Source organism: Macrobrachium nipponense, chromosome 24 (assembly GCF_015104395.2).
Source record: "Macrobrachium nipponense isolate FS-2020 chromosome 24, ASM1510439v2, whole genome shotgun sequence".
In the NCBI taxonomy this organism is placed as follows: Eukaryota; Metazoa; Arthropoda; class Malacostraca; order Decapoda; family Palaemonidae; genus Macrobrachium; species Macrobrachium nipponense.
The window spans coordinates 35,974,308-35,996,339 of NC_061091.1; the positions used below are offsets into that span (position 1 = coordinate 35,974,308).

The 22,032-nt window shown below is 39.9% G+C and overlaps 1 protein-coding gene across 1 annotated transcript in view; it reads right to left on the reverse strand.

The window, feature by feature from the left end:
* Positions 1-4,751: 4,751 nt before the first annotated feature.
* LOC135205580 (ubiquitin carboxyl-terminal hydrolase isozyme L5-like) overlaps positions 4,752-22,032 on the reverse strand; it is a 178,468-nt gene continuing 161,187 nt past the window's right edge. The window contains exon 8 of the mRNA XM_064236347.1: positions 4,752-7,540. Coding sequence (XP_064092417.1) covers positions 7,286-7,540 — 255 coding nt within the window. The 3' untranslated portion in view covers positions 4,752-7,285. The remainder of the gene's footprint in view (positions 7,541-22,032) is intronic.

A 22,032-nucleotide genomic window follows, 5' to 3' on the forward strand; every position in this document is an offset into this window, starting at 1 on the left:
TGGTTATTTTCGGGATAAATTGCCCTGGTGTCACAAAACCGAAGGTCAGAGGCAAAAATCATATGCGGTTTGGAGATGTCCCAAGTCACCTTATTAAGTGGTATGAATGTCAAAGTCCTGTCGTTAAAAAACGGCATTAGCCGGCCGGCCCCCTTAAAGGAACGGGAGCGAAAGGAACGTTGGTCCTCTGACCTAGGCTGGGACGAACGGGGAGGCCCTGCCAAAACAGAACTCCTAGACGGCCTACCAGCCGACAACCTTTGTGACTGCTGCTGGGCAGCAGGAGGAGGAGGAGCCAGTCGTCTCCGAAGACAAGACTCTGACTTAGACACAGCCTGGTGCACTAATCTGCCCTTGGTGTCAGCCCGGCGCCAGTCTATTGCATCCTCCAGCTTGGTCCTAGGGAACAGAAATTGTGATTCAAAACATCCCCATTCCTCAACGCCCGCAAGGACTCAGGGTCAACAAATCTTTCTATCCTGGATAAAGTCGTGTCTCTTCTAATCTGGAGAAGGTTAGCCTATAATCTAACACAAAGGTGAGCAAAATACGAGAACACCTTGCCTCCAGACTGCAACAAACTGGCAAGAGAGGAAGCACTCACCAACCACTCTGGGGACCTGTCAGAAGCTATCTTGGCAATGACCGCTGACCAGAAGTCCAGCCAAGAAACCATCTGCAAGATGGAGGCTGCCATAGAATCCAAAGCTGAGGCATCCTCCGGAGACAAGGACGGAGCCACTGACCTCACCTGCTCCAAAGTCAATCCTGGCTTCAGACGAATGACGTCTGGGTTAAGATGACGTGACATCAAGTATGCAGAGTTCGTAGCACAGTACTTCCTAAGCCTCGTGAGAGGCAGGGGAAGCAACTTGGCAGAGCCACTAGAGCAAAGTGATCTGTCCCGATCTGATACAGAGGTGTTAAACTTATGTAAGACAGACTGGACATGCCCTGCTGACGATGAGAAGGAAGTACCTTCCTCGTGTAAATTAACAGAAGAACCAACAGCCAAACTGCGCGAAACACCAACTAACCTGTCTAAGCTGGATCCAAGCACCAATTCCTGCAATGAACTAACCACATCACTAGGGACATCACTATGCACTCTCCCAACAGATGACTCTCGAACATGGCCGTGTACGAGCACGTGAGGGGCGGACGCACGAACGTGCGTAGGTGAGGAGTCTCAAACACTCAAAATAGGATGAGAATCCCTCTGAGTCGAACCCCTGGAAGTACCAGGGAAAGGGGCAGGCAAACATTCCTGCTACACCAACTCCGCACTCACAACCTTCAACCTCTTGACTGGTGCCTTGAGATCCTTACGGCGAGGAATAGGGCCTGGAGAAGGAGAAGCAGAAGCACCTGCAACATGTGCACAAGCGTGGAAGCTTGCAACACACTCGCAACTCAATGCAGAGGATGAAGCAGCCACTGCAGATCACACGGAAAGAATTACTAACACTCAAAGTAACACCAACACACGCAGGAACACGGACGTGCCGCTCCTCACTCGCAGACTAAGAAAGGGCAAAGTCCTTAGCTTTCCAACACTTGATATGCTGACGTGGCGGAGATGGGGGAGAAGGAGAGGAAGACAGCACTGGGTCCTTACTCATTCTCTTCGCAGGAGGCGGGGACGACACAACACACTTGCTTTCAGTCCTCCCATCCGACATGGCAGCAAACCTACCTTATAAAACAGAGTACAAACCCTTAAAAACCGCCTGGCATAAAGCCTCAGACGGATCAGCTAGAGAAGGGGTCGACGACATGGAAGGGAGATGCAGCAAACTGGATAGCAGAGATGACGTCACGGCAGCAAACAATGACGACACAGACGAGTTAGGCAGCACAGTGGAGACAACTGGGAGTGGCGTCATCGATGGAAGTGACGTCATAAGCGGCAATGACGTCACGGATTTCCCTCGATCCGAATGGGAAGCAGACGCCACTGGTGGAGTGATACAAAATGGATGACCCCATGACGTTACTAGCGAAGCTGAAGTAAGTTTCCCTCTGACTCGAAGAAGTGGCAATTGTCACTAGCAGAGCAATACAATATGACTGACCTCAGCTACCAACGAAGACGACGCCAGGAGGAGGGGGAGGGCCTGGGGAGCGTGAGGAGGGGGTTAGCGAGCATCCAAGAAGTGTGTCGGCAAACCCTCCAAGGAGGGTGGATGCCTCCGAATCTGAAATTAAAGAAACTGATGAAAAAGCCTCCCTCCTCTCATAAATCAAATTAACTCCCGAGGAAGAGGGGGCGACATTACATAAATCAGCCTGAGGGCCTCCCGATACTTCCAATGACGAATCGATGAAAGAAAAGGAAGGGGAAAAAGGCACAACACTAGGACAAGGTGTGACAGCAGCAAGAGACGAGGCATAGGGAAGAGAAGAAAAACCCTCCCACGAAGGAAGAGTAGCAGCTCTACGATGCTACTTCCACTGCTCTCTAGGCCACGCACGGCATTCCATGCAGGGATTCGTCATTGTAGAAACATTAGACTGGCACCTACTACAAGTGACGTGAGGATCCGTCGCTGACAAAGTAAAAAAAATGAGAACACGGAAAACCTGGAGTTCCGGGGCGCACACATTGATGAGGCCGAGAAGAAGCCATAATAAAAGCACACACACACAGGAACACAATAAAAAAAGGTCAATGAACTGGGTAAAGGCCAACAGAGGTCAACCACAACTCTCGTCCAGGCGGTTTAAGAAAACTGACAGTGGTGTGGGTGCATGATCCTTGACCACTCTTCACCCGATATACACATGCATTACCAGATCTCACCAGATTCCTTGCTTTCATCTGCGATTTAACCAGATCCAGCTTGGCGCTAGAAATGATCCTATTGTTAAGACCGAAGGTTTGTTCACGGATGAACAAGCAATTGTCACTAGAAGTGATTTGGGCAAATCGAGTGAAAGTGAAAATGGAAAAATAATCATCCCAGCCCAGCTGGTAAGTCAGGAGGAAGCAGACACCCCTACTTCTCTCTCCTTTTCTATCATCTCATTCAGCACTCTGAACACTGGCTCAAGTAAGACTTAATATTTTTTTATTACTGTACTGCATTTGAATGTTTTCATCTTTAATCATTATGTTAAATTCACTGTGAAATAACATTTTATTTTATAAGTGTATTGGTACTACTTTTCTGTACATATTAGACCAAAGATTTTAAGTCTCTTCTTCTCTCCTCAATAATACCACGGTGAATAACTCAACATCATTCATTTATTATTCGTCAAAAATATAAACGCTCCCTCCCTCTATCTCAAGTTAGCTGTGTATCACTGTAATGACGAGTGATTTTGTTAATCGTTTATGCTAAATTTTATTGTGAAAAGCTTTGTTCTTTCTACTTTTACTATTAAACTATACCATCTCTGTGCACTGAACACTAGCCCAATTGAGACTTTTTTACTGTTTCTGTACTGCATTTGAGTGTTCATATTTTATCAAGTTGAATTTATTGTGAAATTCCCCTTTTTTATGTGAATGGTCATTGCATACAGTAATATTTAACGCTCTATTCTCCTCTCGTCAATATATCAACGCTCCCTCATTCAGTCTCAAGTCAGCTGCGCATACATCACCGCGGTGAAGTACGATTTTGTACATACTGCGTACAGCGGTTCCCCCGTATTTGCGGAGGATGCGTACCAGACACCCCCATGAATAGTTAGAGCCCCCGAATGTTTGGAACCACTATAAAAAAGGCTAAAAACAGCCTATTTTGTTGGTTAAAACTGAAGAAAAATCCACTAAAAATGTTCAAACTTGGTTTTTTTAATAGTTTTATCACAAAAAGTGCATTTTATGATGAAATTGATAAAAAAAACAGGAATTAGTGGACATTTCACATAGAAAAATACCACGAATGCGGGGAAACGTTCCCGAGAGAAATCCGCGAATGTGTGAGTCCCCGAATCCGGAGAACACGAATACGGGGGTCCACTGTATATGGTAAATTTTATATTGAAATGCTTTATTCTTTTATTTGTTTTGTCAAATATGGTTACCATGAAACTATATTTTGTAAATGAAAAACATTTTTCTTGTAGGTCGCAGTAGGCCGTTCGAAGTACGAGCATTTGTTTGACAAATACTAATACAAAATTTTCTTGAAAATTTTGTTAGAAAAACAGAATGTTCGACATCAGAAGTAGTCAACAAATGAGGTATTACTGTAGTACATCTGCTTTCAGAGATGCTCAAGATCCTAACCCATGTACCACCTACCAGGCGCAGTCAATCTTACTACTTCTAAGATTGGAGTACAGGCAGTACCCAGTTACATCAGGGGTTCCATACCTGAAGCATGAAGTACGACAGAAGCTTGCATTAAGAAATTCCTAAAAATGAGAAGTTAAGTTATGAAAGCCTTACCTTTAATCCTTTGGTTGTCTTGAAAACTTCCCAATTGATTTACCTTACTTCTGGTGAGGTGTGCATCCGTGATCTTGTAGAATTTCCACCAAAAATGTACAAATATTCTTCCGTCACTTACAGCATACCATGAGACAGAAACGACATGAGCTCGTAATATCTGCTGTAACCCGGAACAGATATTTTAAGGAATATATTTGAACAGCATTGTAAGCTCAGAACGACATAAAGAGACCGACATACATGGGGATTGCATCCTGGGGATTTTGTGCATACACAAAACTTAAAGTTAGGTACTGTAATGGATTTAGTAAGAAACAAACACTAGGGATAAAAAAATAACATACCAGATAACTAAACTTTAATTTATAAAAACTACAGAATCCGTAATTACTAAAATGATTTTTTTTATACTGTAATACCTCCAGTAAGTCATTTCACTATTGGCTCTTTTTATATTATGGCAGTTTTTTATAAATCAAAATGAAATTAGCAATTGCATTACGTCCATTTACGCACCTTCATAGTGGTTAGCAACAAATGTCAACATACCAAGTTACGTAAAAGCAAATATTAATATATGTAAAGTAATATGCAGTAATGATATGCACTGTATAAAATCAATTAAAAGCTTCAAAATATTAAAAATACTGTCTTACTGGCATGACATAATATGTTCTCTCCTCCAGCCCAGTGATATCATCCACCAGTTAAGTACAGAACTGTACAGTAGTAGACAGAGTTACATAAAGTAATTCTATTCTGGTTTTTCCTGTGCACTTTCATTATTAATATGCATTAAAAAGCAGGTAAAATGTTCAACCCTTTCACTGCGCAAGACTTCTCTCCTCATAAATTAAAAGGTCTCATCCATGACGTGGGGTTTACCTCCTAGGCAACAATTCTTTTAGCTCTAGTTAAGTAATTCATAATAGATACTGTTTTTCCCTAGTCAATGTAAGGAGCTTTTGCCTATATTCTAGCAACAACTGTCAACATTTAATTTTCAACTTGCAGGATAACTTCAGCCATGTAAAGACCTTCGGTAACCCTCAAAATGCTATGCCCTCCCTCAATGATGAACCCTCAAAATGTCATGTTGGAAGAAACTCTCAATGATGAAGTTCAGACACTTTTACTTGGAAATGGCACTGGTATATTAGTAAACTGAATTATATATGATAGTACTGATAGTGATAGTTTTAAATGAAGTATGATGTTTCTGATAACACAGATGCTGTAGAGACTGCCTGAAGTGATTTTATGACCAGTTCTATTGAAAATAATCATGGATCAGAAATAATAGAGAAGGAAGAGGAGCCACCTAGCACCAACAGTATTGTGATTAAGCAGAGAAAATGTGACAATTTATGTGGAAGACCATTGGTGATAAAGTCATGTTTTATACAGAATGCACATCAACATTTAATTTCTTATGTGAGGTTCCTAAAAAAACCTTTTAACAACATGGTTACAGAAACTCCCAAATATCAAGAAGTTTTCTCTACAAAACTCAAATGAAGCCGAATTCATGCTTTCCCGACAGCCAAATATGAAATGAAAAGTTTTATTGCTTTCAAGCTTCTTAAGAAAGTAAGCCCATTACAGTATAAAGTTACTGGTCAACAAGTGATTTATGGTGACACCAATTTTTCCAGCTATAATAAAGTGAGACAGAATTTGTAACACATTACATTTTTGGCATTTTGCATATGAACCTAAGACAGAAATGTCTGCTTACAAAAACTGTAAAACCGTAAACCTCGCTTCATGCCAAATACTGTACTCTCCTTCAAGGAACCCAGGTTTAGATGAATCTTCATTGCTGTACATAAGGAGCAAGCTTTCCAAGTTTGGAATAAAGATTTTCAAACTGGTTTATGAAAATGGCTTAACTTTCCTGCATGCTGAACAGCAGCACCAATATGCAGCCAATGTACCTTACTGTCTAACTTATCAGTTCCAGAGGTATACTTTATTCTTCACACTGTTGAACTGTGGAACAGCCTCTTCGAGGATGTCATACAACCAGAGCTTCAGAAGTTAAGCGAAGATGAAATGCACTACTACCCTAATAGTACTACTATTCTCCTTATATTTTTATACATTTTTATATATTTATTAATCTACTGATTTATTTTTTCCCTTTTTAATAAGTGGGATCTCTCTCTCTGTATTTCCCTTTTTACTTCCTCTTATTTCTTCCTAATGAACACCATATTCTTTGGAAGCTTGAATTTCAAGTAAATGGCCCCTGTGGGCTTGTTTCATATGAATAGGTTTCATGTATTAAATAATAATAATATTGCTGTGAAATATGAATTACTAAAAAATGTTATAAAGCAACTTAATAATAAACCTAATACATAATATTTGTATGTCTTTGCATTATTTTACCATAAACACTATAATACAATACTACAAAAGTAATGAAAATAAACCTTACTGAAGTACATATAAAAGGGAGAAAGTTGGTCAGTTATCCAATTAACAGAGTACTGACCGTGTCACTGGTGGCAATAACAGGCTTGCATCTTAAAAGTTAACGATAACATGGGGTTGCTTATAGGGGCTCATAGGGTGTCAAGGTAGTTTTTAAAGGGATTATTCACCCTGGGTAATTTTTTAACTTAAGTCGCATGTCTTGGAACAAATTAATGACTTAGTGTGAGGTATTACCATACCTAATGTCAGAAAGAACTTATTTCTTCTTTGAAAACATGTTATAAAAAAGGCTAAATTACTTTATCTCCAAAATTTCAATACATAAATATTTTTGGTTAAAAAAATTTAACATTAAAGAGTGACTTGAGCCTGGTCTTTGCACAAAAGCACAGGACTGAAACAATCCTGAACTAACAGACGTTCCATTCTTCCATATCAAGCACTTGTCTTTTCCTTTGACTTAGCTTTTTCAAGTCTCTCTCTGGCCTTCTCCTTAGCTGCATGGTAGATTGGCAAAAGTTTACCTTCTTCTGCCAATATTTTCATCATATTCACAATTAGTGGTAAATAATTGTGTTTACGTCTAATATTTTCCACTTTCCATCTTGATCTTTTTGTTTCTTCACTTTCTAACAAACCTCTAAGTCGTGCTAGTTCTTCTTCTTGGACTGAGCTATCCATTCCACCTTCCTGAAAATGTAATAAGTGTTGTGAAAACTAATATAATCATAAACCCAGTTACCAACTTTAAACAGAAATAAGTCTAAGCCAAGCATTAACGGAAATGGAGAGAACATTACGCTTACGGATCAATCCTTCCATAAATGAAAGGCATTACCTTTGCTATAATCAAAAACAGGTGAGTTATAGAACCAATCTTATACAAGCAACACAAATTCATCAGCATGATAAAAATCACAATTACCAATGACACTTGCACAAAATTTTTAAGCAAATCCCAGTTTTGACTATGCAAACCTCTGACTGTACTCAAGTTTAATTCTCAGAGGGACAGTGCTGCCATGTTAAATAAAAACTAGGAAATGGATAGCTATATGATGAGTATGGGAAAATGTGCAGTCTTACATACTAACACACTTCTAGGAATGGATAGGGGATGACAAGATGTATAAAACATGAGGCTAGCTTCAAAATTCTTTAATGCTATCCGAAAAAAAATCATTCTTTACACAAATGCCAAATAGTTACTTTGGAGGATAGTGACCGATAACTGGGCTCTTCATCTGAAATTTCATTGAACTGGAAATAATGTATGGTACAGTTCACCCCCATATTCGCGTTCTCCAGATTCGCGGACTTACTGATTCACTGATTTCTCTCTGGGCCATGTCTACCCATTATTTGTGGGGGATTCGCCTATTCACTGGAAAAATCCAGCGAAAATAATCACTAATAAGTGTATTTTGATGTTATTTTGATGACTAAATACATTTTTATGGTACAAAAATGATTTACTAAATACATTTTTATGGTACAAAAATGATTTACTAATTTTTAAATATTAATATTGATTAATACTGTATTAGTAAGTTTGATAAGATAAAATAATATCACATAATAATAAAAATAATTCTCTCTCTCTCTCCCTCCTACAGAGATGTATGTTTTTTTTTGTATGATAAAATAAATGATTTACTATTTTCAAATATATTAATATTAATGTATACAGCAATAATATCAATTCATTAAAGAAAATACTAATGTGAATTAGTAAGATTTTAGTTTATGAATTTGAAAAATTATGTAAGAATGAAGGATATCCCAGTCTTCTCCCTCTAACTCCAGGTCTAAAGCTGTCAAATATATCAAGTAATGGGACCGGAGGAGGAGGAGCTGTTGTGTTGTTACCACCAAGTGTTCATGCAATCTCTCTCTCTCTCTCTCTCTCTCTCTCTCTCTCTCTCTCTCTCTCTCTCTCTCTCTCTCTCTCCTTATTTACGGAGACTCAAGATTTATAGTAGATGTACTATATGTTTTTAATATTTTCAAATAATAATAATAATAATAATAATAATAATAATAATAATAATAATAATAATAATATCTTATTGAAAGATATTGCTGCATCAGCTGCATTCAACTTGTAAATAGACTTCTCTATTTTTCTAATAATAGCTTTCTCTCTGCTACTACAACTGGCGAGTATTTCGCCGATATTACTCATCAGGAGGAGTCAATTTCAGGGCAGTGGATCGAAGCAGACTGTTGGTGCTGTCAAGATCTACTCAATATATAGCGGCAGGTCAGCAGGGGGTCAACCGCTAGGTGCGTTTTCATTGGCCGGTGGCGCAACGCGCTCCCGCCATTGGTTGAAGGAAGTTTTCTTCAAGACGCTTCTCGTCATTGAAGGTCGTGATGTTGCAACCTAGCTGACCATCGCGGCTGGGGCATGGCTTCCCTGGGTGTTGTGTCACGACGGCTTGCGATGTCATTGGCTGCTGGGCTGCTAGTCTCATCTGGTATTCTTTGATCGGCGGTGTCGCTCGGTCTGGTATTACTTGTATTATTTATACACATAGGTCTCCTTAAGTTGGTGGGCAGGAAGAGCACTTCCTGCGTCGTATTCAATGAGGGCTTCTCTTGCTGTATGAGGAGTGCCTCGGGTCAGGAGCCCTCCCTATTATCTTTATATTCTTGATAAAACCGTCGCGGGAGATAGCTTCCTGGTGTGCTGTCATAATATGGTTTTTAATCGCTCGTTCTTGTACGTGGAGTCCTATTCGCCAACTTTTTTATGGGCACTGTGGAAGAGAGAGTTTTCTCTAATATTAGAAAACCCTGAAAATATGCAAGGTACATCGACGATATCTTTGTACAAGCTGAGGATGAGGAAGAGGTTGAAGCTGTCCGGCGCATGTTCCAGCAGTGAAGTTCGCTGAATTATACCGTTGAATTCAGCAATGAAGGCCAGCTCCCCTTTCTCGACGTCCTCGTCTCCAAGACCGACGATGGCCTAAAAACCTCCGTGTACACAAAGCAAACAAACTTAGGGCTTTGTCTGAATGGCGACAGCGAATGCCCTGTGCGGTTCAAGAACACCACAGTCAGGGCCTACATTCAGAGGGCCCTTACTCACTGTTTTTCCTGGCAGGACATACTCACAAAGAACTTGTTAATAACGGGTATCCGAATCGACTTGTTGATAAAGAAGTCCGAACAGCGCTGGATCGGTGGTACGGTGAGAGTGAGAAACCTCAGCCCCACTCAATATATAGCGGCAGGTCAGCAGGGGGTCAACCGCTAGGTGCGTTTTCATTGGCCGGTGGCGCAACGCGCTCCCGCCATTGGTTGAAGGAAGTTTTCTTCAAGACGCTTCTCGTCATTGAAGGTCGTGATGTTGCAACCTAGCTGACCGTCGCAGCTGGGGCATGGCTTCCCTGGGTGTTGTGTCACGACGGCTCGCGATGTCATTGGCTGCTAGTCTCATCTGGTATTCTTTGATCGGGGGTCTCCTTAAGTTGGTGGGGAGGAAGAGCACTTCCTGCGTCATATTCAATGAGGGCTTCTCTTGCTGTATGAGGAGTGCCTCGAGCGGTCGCAAGCGTCGCTGGTCAGGAGCCCTCCCTATTATCTTTATATTCTTGATAATACCGTCGCGGGAGATAGCTTCCTGGTGTGCTGTCATGATATGGTTTTTAATCACTCCTTCTTGTACGTGGTGTCCTATTTGCCAACTTTTTTTATGGGCACTGTGGAAGAGAGTTTTCTCTAATATTAGAAAACCCTGAAAATATCCAAGGTACATCGACGATATCTTTGTACAAGCCGAGGATGAGGAAGAGGTTGAAACTGTCCGGCGCATGTTCCAGCAGTGCAGTTCGCTGAATTATACCGTCGAATTCAGCAACGAAGGCCAGCTCCCCTTTCTCGACGTCCTCGTCTCCAAGACCGACGATGGCCTAAAAACCTCCGTGTACACAAAGCAAACAAACTTAGGGCTTTGTCTGAATGGCGACAGCGAATGCCCTGTGCGGTTCAAGAACACCACAGTCAGGGCCTACATTCGGAGGGCCCTTACTCACTGTTCTTCCTGGCAGGACACTACTCACAAAGAACTCGTTAATAACGGGTATCCGAATCGACTTGTTGATAAAGAAGACCGAACAGCGCTGGATCGGTGGTACGGTGAGAGTGAGAGACCGCAGCCCCACCCCCATGAGAAGATCAAGCTGTATTACAAAGTAAGAATGCACACACGTCACCGTGAGGACGAAGATGCTTTGAGAAAAATAATAAGCGAACGTGACCCTTACCGAAGCCGACAAAGAACTCGAACTTATAATTTAACAAAATCGACATACCCAGGACCTTATTATGAAGAACAACCCGAACCCCCCAGCAAGAGACCTCTTGAAACAGTCGAATGTAGTCTACCAATCCTTATGCCCCGTCCGTGGATGTCCCGGCTCTTACATCGGTATGACTTCTATGAAACTGTCCAAGAGGATTTCCTGCCACGTACAAGAAGGAGCAATTAAAAACCATATCATGACAATACACTAGGAAGCTATCTCCCGCGATGGTATTATCAAGAATATAAAGATAATAGGGAGGGCTCCTGACCAGCGACGCTTGCGATTGCTCGAGGCACTCTTCATACAGCAAAAGAAGCCCTCATTGAATACGACGCAGGAAGTGCTCTTCCTCCCCACCAACTTAAGGAGACCTATTTGTATAAATAATACAAGTAATACCAGACCGAGCGACAAAGAATACCAGATGAGACTAGCAGCCCAGCAGCCAATGACATCACGAGCGCCGTGACACAATGCCCAGGGAAGCCATGCCCCAGCCTCGACGGTCAGCTAGGCTGCAACATCACGACCTTCAACGACGAGAAGCGTCTTGAAGAAAACTTCCTTCAACCAATGGCGGGAGCACATTGCGCCACCGGCCAATGAAAACACGCCTAGAGGTTGACCCCCTGCTGACCTGCCGCTATATATTGAGTAGATCTTGACAGCACCAACAGTCTGCTCCGATCCACTGCCATGATCATGCTCGGATGATACTGAGAGAAACGTTGGCCACTAGATTCACTTATATTTTGACCTATTTGTTCATTTACTGTGACAAATAAATAAATTTGTAACCATTATCCCTGAAATTGACTCCTCCTGATGAGTAATATCGGCGCAATACTCGCCAGTTGTAGTGGCAGAGAGAAAGCTATTATTAGAAAAATAGAGAAGACTATTTACAAGTTGAATGCAGCTGATGCAGCAATATCTTTCAATAAGTCTTGTTTGAAAGAGGGTCTCCTTCCAAAATAATAATAATAATAAATAATAATAATAATAAATATGTAATAATAATAAATAAATAAATTAAATAATAATATAAATATAAATAATAATAAAATAAATAAATATAAATAAAAATATAAAAATAATAAAAATAATAAAAATAATAAAAATAATAATAATAAAAAATAAAAAAATAAAATAATAATATAATAAAAATAAAAATAATAATAAAATAATAATAAAATACAAAATAAAAATAAAAATAATAAAATAAAAATAATAAAAAATAAAAATAATACTAAATATAAAAAATAAAAATAAAAATAAAATAATAAAATAAAAAATAAATAAAAATAAAATAAACATAAAAAAAATAAACATAAACATAAAAAAATAAAAATAATAATAATAAGAATAATAATAATAAAAAATAAAATAAAAATAATAAAAATAATAAAAAAATAAAAATAATAATAAAAATAATAATAATAATAATAAAATAATAAAAATAAAAATAATAAAAACAAAAATAAAAAAATAATAAAAAATAAAAATAATAATAAAAATAATAAAAATAAAATAAAAATAATAAAAATAATAATAAACAATTATAAAAATACTAAAAATAATATAACAAAAATAATAAAATACATAAAATAAAAATATAAAAATATAATAATAAAAATCATAAAAATAATAAAAATAGGAAAAATCATAAAAAATCAATAAAAATAATAATAAAAAATAAAAATAAAAATAATAAAAATACAAAAATAATAATTATTTTATTATTATACATTAGGTGAGGTTAATATCAGGAGAGGGATCTTCCAGGGCGACTCACTGTCAAAACTACTCTTCGTAGTAGCCATGATTCCCATGACAAAAGTACTACAGAAGATGGATGCCGGGTACCAACTCAAGAAAAGAGGCAAACAGAATTAACCATCTGATGTTCATGGACGACATCAAGCTGTATGGTAAGAGCATCAAGGAAATAGATACCCTAATCCAGACTGTAAGGATTGTATCTGGGGACATCAGGATGGAGTTTGGAATAGAAAAAATGCGCCTTAGTCAACATACAAAAGGCAAAGTAACGAGAACTGAAGGGATAAAGCTAACCAGATGGGAGCCAAACATCAAACACATAGATGAGACAGGATACAAATACCTGGGAATAATGGAAGGAGGAGATATAAAACACCAAGAGATGAAGGACACGATCAGGAAAGAATATATGCAGAGACTCAAGGCGATACTCAAGTCAAAACTCAACGCCGGAAATATGATAAAAGCCATAAACACATGGGCAGTGCCAGTAATCAGATACAGCGCAGGAATAGTGGAATGGACGAAGGCAGAACTCCGCAGCATAGATCAGAAAACCAGGAAACATATGACAATACACAAAGCACTACACCCAAGAGCAAATACGGACAGACTATACATAACACGAAAGGAAGGAGGGAGAGGACTACTAAGTATAGAGGACTGCGTCAACATCGAAAACAGAGCACTGGGGCAATATCTGAAAACCAGTGAAGACGAGTGGCTAAAGAGTGCATGGGAAGAAGGACTAATAAAAGCAGACGGGAAGGGACCCAAGGGGGGGGAAATATACAGAAACAGGAGAAAGACAGAAAGAACAGAGGACTGGCACAACAAACCAATGCACGGACAATACATGAGACAGACTAAAGAACTAGCCAGCGATGACAATTGGCAATGGCTACAGAGGGGAGAGCTAAAGAAGGAAACTGAAGGAATGATAACAGCGGCACAAGATCAGGCCCTAAGAACCAGATATGTTCAAAGTACGATAGACGGAAATAACATCTCTCCCATATGTAGGGAAGTGCAATACGAAAAGTGAAACCATAAACCACATAGCAAGTGAATGCCCGGCACTTGCACAGAACCAGTACAAAAAGAGGCATGATTCAGTAGCAAAAGCCCTCCACTGGAGCCTGTGCAAGAAACATCAGCTACCTTGCAGTAATAAGTGGTACGAGCACCAACCTGAAGGAGTGATAGAAAACGATCAGGCAAAGATGCTCTGGGACTATGGTATCAGAACGGATAGGGTGATACGTGCAAACAGACCAGACGTGACGTTGATTGACAAGGTCAAGAAGAAAGTATCACTCATTGTGTCGCAATACCATGGGACACCAGAGTTGAAGAGAAAGAGAGGGAAAAAATTGGATAAGTATCAAGATCTGAAAATAGAAATAAGAAGGATATGGGATATGCCAGTGGAAATCGTACCCATAATCATAGGAGCACTAGGCTCGATCCCAAGATCCCTGAAAAGGAATCTAGAAAAACTAGAGGCTGAAGTAGCTCCAGGACTCATGCAGAAGTGTGTGATTCTAGAAACGGCACACATAGTAAGAAGAGTGATGGACTCCTAAGGAGGCAGGATGCAACCCGGAATCCCACACTATAAATACCACCCAGTCGAATCGGAGGACTGTGATAGAGCCAAAAAAAAAAAAAATAAATAAATAAAAAATAAATAAAAAATAAAAAATATAAAAACTAATAAAAATAATAATAAGAATAATAATAATAATTAATAATAATAAGTAATAATAATAATTAATAATAATAATAATAATAATAATAATAATAATATAATAATAATAATAATAATAATATGTTTTGTTAAAGATGATGGCAGCATCAGTGGAATTGATTTTATATATATGGTCTTTTCAATTCTTCTTATTATTCTCTTCTCATCAGGGCTGATATTTGCTAATAGCTGGCCGATGTTCATATCTCGGTGGAAGAAATGTTTTCTAAAAATAATAATTTATTGAAATGATAACAAAAGTGGGTAACAAATCTTAGTCTAAGGGCGTAACGGAATTCCAACATTTCCAACCGTATCATCGGTTCATTTTCAAGGAAAGGTGAGCGTGAACTGATTGGAATGGGGTCGTTCGGCGGTATTTATTGTGTTCCAGGTGCTCTGTCTGATGGGCGCTGCGTTTCATTGGCTGAGCAGAGGATTAAGTCCCTGAGTCAAGCCGTCTTGCAGAGGTGGAAGCTCGCACTGCTCTTCTCGTGCGGACGTTGGAGACTGGGAGCGTAGTATTGGGAAGGTCATTGCCGATAGACGGGGGCACCTGATTGGCCCGTTCAATCGGCTCTATGGTGCTGGCGGGCGGCGCCCTACGTGCCACCGTCAGGAGGAGTGAAGTCTCTTGGGTGGTGTTGAGGCTGGGTCTCTCCTTCCCGATGTGTAGGGCCTCCAAGAGGTGGAGGCGACGGTGGTCTGCTGCCTTATCGATAAGGCCCTACACATCGGGAAGGAGAGACCCAGCACCTGATTGGCCCGTTCAATCGGCTCTATGGTGCTGGCGGGTGGCGCCCTACGTGCCACCGTCGGGAGGAGTGAAGTCTCTTGGGTGGTGTTGAGGCTGGGTTTCTTCTTCCCGATGTGTAGGGCCTCCAAGAGGCGGAGGCGACGGTGGTCTACTGCCTTATCGATAAGGCCCTACACATCGGGAAGGAGAGACCCAGCCTCAACACCACCCAAGAGACTTCACTCCTCCCGACGGTGGCACGTAGGGCGCTGCCCGCCAGCACCATAGAGCCGATTGAACGGGCCAATCAGGTGCCCCCGTCTATCGGCAATGACCTTCCCAATACTACGCTCCCAGTCTCCAGCGTCCGCACGAGAAGAGCAGTGCGAGCTTCCACCTCTGCAAGACGGCTTGACTCAGGGACTTAATCCTCTGCTCAGCCAATGAAACGCAGCGCCCATCAGACAGAGCACCTGGAACACAATAAATACCGCCGAACGACCCCATTCCAATCAGTTCACGCTCACCTTTCCTTGAAAATGAACCGATGATACGGTTGGAAATGTTGGAATTCCGTTACGCCCTTAGACTAAGATTTGTTAACCACTTTTGTTATCATTTCAATAAATTATTATTTTTAGAAAACATTTCTTTCACCGAGATATGAACATCGGCCAGCTATTAGCAAATATCAGCCCTGATGAGAAGAGAATAATAAGAAGAATTGAAAAGACCATATATAAAATCAATTCCACTGATGCTGCCATCATCTTTAACAAAACATGTTTGAGAGAGGGTCTCCTACCTTCAAATAATAATAATAATAATAATAATAATAATAATAATAATAATAATAATAATAATAATAATAATAATAATAATGAGCACTAGGCACAATCCCAAGATACCTGAAAAGGAATCTAGAAAAACTAGAGGCTGAAGTAGCTCCAGGACTCATGCAGAAGAGTGTGGATCCTTTAGAAACGGCGCACATAGTAAGAAAAGTGATGGACTCCTAAGGAGGCAGGATGCAACCCAGAACCCCACACTATAAATACCACCCAGTCGAATTGGAAGACTGTGATAGAGCAAAAAAAAAAAAAATAATAATTAATAATAATATTAACAATAACATAACTGTAATTACAAAATTCATATTACGTGACAGTATTTTAAAGAAATACATTCTTAGAGAACAGATAGATAAACATACACACACACACACACACACACACACACACACACACTCTCTCTCTCTCTCTCTCTCTCTCTCTTACTGAGATGAAAGAATTTTTATGGTCCTTGTATGTAAAATGTTTATTGATATTTTCTGTTGTTAGTAATAATAATAAATAATAATAATAATAATAATAATAATAATAATAATAATGGAAGGAGGAGATATAAAACACCAAGAGATGAAGGACACGATCAGGAAAGAATATATGCAGAGACTCAAGGCGATACTCAAGTCAAAACTCAACGCCGGGAAATAGAATAAAAGCCATAAAACACATGGGCAGTGACAGTAATCAGATACAGAGCAGGAATAGTGGAATGGACGAAGGCAGAACTCCGCAGCATAGATCAGGGAAAACCAGGGGAAACAAATGAACAATACACAAAGCACTACACCCAAGAGCAAATACGGACAGACTATACATAACACGAAAGGAAGGAGGGAGAGGACTACAAAGTATAGAGGACTGCGTCAACATCGAAAACAGAGCACTGGGGCAATATCTGAAAACCAGTGAAGACGAGTGGCTAAAGAGTGCATGGAAGAAGGACTAATAAAAGTAGACGAAGACCCAGAATATACGAGCAGGAGAAAGACAGAAAGAACAGAGGACTGGCACAACAAACCAATGCACGGGCAATACATGAGACAGACTAAAGAACTAGCCAGCGATGACAATTGGCAATGGCTACAGAGGGGAGAGCTAAAGAAGGAAACTGAAGGAATGATAACAGCGGGGCACAAGATCAGGCGCTAAGAACCAGATATGTTCAAAGTACGATAGACGGAAATAACATCTCTCCCATATGTAGGAAGTGCAATACGAAAAATGAAACCATAAACCACATAGCAAGTGAATGCCCGGCACTTGCACAGAACCAGTACAAAAAGAGGCATGATTCAGTGGCAAAAGCCCTCCACTGGAGCCTGTGCAAGAAACATCAGCTACCTTGCAGTAATAAGTGGTACGAGCACCAACCTGAAGGAGTGATAGAAAACGATCAGGCAAAGATCCTCTGGGACTATGGTATCAGAACGGATAGGGTGATACGTGCAAACAGACCAGACGTGACTTTGATTGACAAGGTCAAGAAGAAAGTATCACTCATTGATGTCGCAATACCATGGGACACCAGAGTTGAAGAGAAAGAGAGGGAAAAAAATGGATAAGTATCAAGATCTGAAAATAGAAATAAGAAGGATATGGGATATGCCAGTGGAAATCGTACCCATAATCATAGGAGCACTAGGCACGATCCCAAGATCCCTGAAAAGGAATCTAGAAAAACTAGAGGCTGAAGTAGCTCCAGGACTCATGCAGAAGAGTGTGATCCTAGAAACGGCACACATAGTAAGAAAAGTGATGGACTCCTAAGGAGGCAGGATGCAACCCGGAATCCCACACTATAAATACCACCCAGTCGAATTGGAGGACTGTGATAGAGCAAAAAAAAAAAAAAAAAAAAAAAAAAAAAAAAAAAAAAAATAAAAAAAAAACAAAAAAAAAAAAAACAAAAAAAAAAAAAAAAAAAAAAAAAAAAAAAAAAATAATAATAATTAAAAATAAAATGTAATTACAAAATTCGTATGTGGTAGTATTTTAAAGAGATAAAAATGACCTTTCCATTTCACTTGTAAGGATAACTCCTCTCTCTTACCGAGATGTGAGAATTTTTATGGTAGATGCATGTGTTTATTAACATTATCAAATAATAATAATAATAATAATAATAATAATAATAATAATAATAATAAAAATGTCACATGACAACAAATTACACGAAGACGAACTGAGAGACAAAGCCACAGAAGACGACAGGGATGATGAGGTATCAAACAACGACATAAGAAACACCGATGAAGTAACTGAGAGGACGGAATGGGTAGAAAAGATTAGACAATGGATGGAGCCAGATACAGAAAGAACAAAGATTCCCTCAATGAAAGCCTACAACACCAAGAAATTAAGGGAGAAAACAAGTGAGGTCAATGAAATAATGGGCATAAAACACCACCAGTATCACAGAAACAAATAACTTGGCATATGCAGGAGCAAGATTAGTAGCAGAACTGATGGGGATTCAAACACCAACACCACCAGCACAACCAACCCAACAGAAACTAAAACAGCAACCTCCTTGGAAAAGGCACCTGGAAAAGCAAATCATGGTGATGAGATCTGACTTGAGTAAACTGAAAGAGATGGCAGAAAAAGGGCTAAGAAGCAAGAAAACAAGGGAGGAACTTAACGAGAAATACAAAGTACAAGAGAGGGGACTAAACAACACAATAGAAGATGTAAAACAGAGGCTTAAGGCCAAAACACATAAGATCCAACGGTACATGAACAGGAATAAGGGATACCAACAGAACAAACTATTCGGAACCAACCAGAAAAGATTATACAGCCAACTAAGAGGGGAAGACAACTACCAAGAAATTCCTGAAGCCGAACCAAGTAAGAGACTCTGGGAAAACATATGGAGCAATCCGGTATCACGCAACAAACATGCAACATGGCTCCAGGAAGTCAAGGAAGAAAACAGGGAGAATAAAACAAAGATTCACAGAAATCACAACAGACACAGTCAGACACCAACTAAAGAAAATACCAAACTGGAAAGCCCCAGGTCACGATGAAGTCCACGGATACTGGCTCAAAAACTTCAAGGCACTACACCCACGAATAGCAGAACAACTCCAGCATTGTATCTCAAAATCACCATGCACCCAAATGGATGACCACAGGAAGAACATCCTTAGTACAAAAAGACAAGAGTAAGGGAAATATAGCCAGTAACTACAGGCCTATCACCTGCCTACCAATAATGTGGAAGTTACTAACAGGTATCAGTGAAAGGCTATACAACTACCTAGAGGAGACAAACACCATCCCCCACCAACAGAAAGGCTGCAGAAGGAAGTGTAGGGGCACAAAAGACCAGCTCCTGATAGACAAAATGGTAATGAAGAATAGTAGAAGGAAAACTAACCTAAACATGGCATGGATAGACTATAAGAAAGCCTTCGACATGATACCACACACATGGCTAATAGAATACCTGAAAATATATGGGGCAGAGGAAAACACCATCAACTTCCTCAAAAATACAATGCGCAACTGGAATAAGATACTTACAAGCTCTGGAATAAGACTAGCAGAGGTTAATATCAGGAGAGGGATCTTCCAGGGTGATTCACTGTCCCCACTACTCTTCCCATGACAAAAGTACTACAGAAGATGGATGCCGGGTACCAACTCAAGAAAAGAGGCAACAAAATCAACCACCTGATGTTCATGGACGACATCAAGCTGTATGGTAAGAGCATCAAGGAAATAGATACCCTAATCCAGACTGTAAGGATTGTATCTGGGGACATCAGGATGGAGTTTGGAATAGAAAAATGCGCCTTAGTCAACATACAAAAAGGCAAAGTAACGAGAACTGAAGGGATAAAGCTACCAAAAGGGAGCAACATCAAACACATAGATGAGACGGGATACAAATACCTGGGAATAATGGAAGGAGGGGATATAAAACACCAAGAGATGAAGGACACAATCAGGAAAGAATATATGCAGAGACTCAAGGTGATACTCAAGTCAAAACTCAACACCGTAAATATGATAAAAGCCATAAACACATGGGCAGTGACAGTAATCAGATACAGCGCAGGGATAGTGGAATGGACAAAGGCAGAAATCCGCAGCATAGATAAGAAAACCAGGAAATATATGACAATACACAAAGCTCTAAACCCCAGAGCAAATACGGACAGACTATACATAACATGAAAGGAAGGAGGGAGAGGACTACTAAGTTTGAGGACTGTGTCAACATCGAGAACAGAGCACTGGGGCAATATCTAAAAACCAGTGAAGACGCGTGGCTAAAGAGTACATGGGAAGAAGGACTAATAAAAGTAAACGAAGACCCAGAAATATACAGAGACAGGACAATGACAAACAGAACAGAGGACTGGCACAACAAACCAATGCACGGACAATACATGAGACAGACTAAAGAACTAGCCAGCAATGACACATGGCATTGGCTACAGAGGGGAGAGCTCAAGAAGGAAACTGAAGGAATGATAACAGCGGCACAAGATCAGGCCTTAAGAACCAGATATGTTCAAAGAACAATAGACGGAAATAACATCTCTCCCATATGTAGGAAGTGCAATACGAAAAATGAAACCATAAACCACATAGCAAGCAAATGTCCGCCACTTGCACAGAACCAATACAAAAAGAGGCATGATTCAGTGGCAAAAGCCCTCCACTGGAGCCGGTGCAAGAAACATCAGCTACCTTGCAGTAATAAGTGGTACGAGCACCAACCTGAGGGAGTGATAGAAAACGATCAGGCAAAGATCCTCTGGGACTATGGTATCAGAACAGATAGGGTGATACGTGCAAATAGACCAGACGTGACATTGATTGACAAAGTCAAGAAGAAAGTATCACTCATTGATGTCGCAATACCATGGGACACCAGAGTTGAAGAGAAAGAGAGGGAAAAAATGGATAAGTATCAAGATCTGAAAATAGAAATAAGAAGGATATGGGATATGCCAGTGGAAATTTTACCCATAATCATAGGAGCACTAGGCACAATCCCAAGATCCCTGAAAAGGAATCTAGAAAAACTAGAGGCTGAAGTAGCTCCAGGACTCATGCAGAAGTGTGTGATCCTAGAAACGGCACACATAGTAAGAAGAATAATGGACTCCTAAGGAGGCAGGATGCAACCCAGAACCCCACACTATATATACCACCCAGTCGAATTGGAGGACTGTGATAAAGTAAAAAAAAAAAAAAAAAAAAAAAAAAAAAAAAAAAAAAAAAAAAAAAAAAAAAAAAAAAAAAAAAAAAAAAAAAAAAAAAAAAAAAAAAAAAAAAAAAAAAAAAAAAAAAAAAAAAATATTTCAAATGAAAATTCTTCCCTTCGTCTTTTTCTGTATCAATTTCCCTACCTTCTCATAACTCCAGTGAAGCTCGGAGCTGGGAAGCTATCAAATACAGTGGAACGTCGTCATACGAAAGTCCCTACTTACGAAAAATCCAAGTTACAAAAGCAAAGACGAAGATTCTTTTCCTTCTGTATACGAAAATAATTTAGGTTGTGAAAGGGTAAAGTCCGAGATTCACCCGGACCACTGAGAACAATTTTAAGACTCGCGCACCGCCAACTGAGTAGACTTGCCACCACCCTCCCGCTCTGCCACTGGTTCCTGACGCTAGTCACTGACGTAAGATCCTGCTCTCCTATTGGTCAGCATCATGCTTCTATGTAAAGGCATTCCTTGACCATTTTTTGGTGAAGCGTTATCGTAAACACTGGAATTCATTTT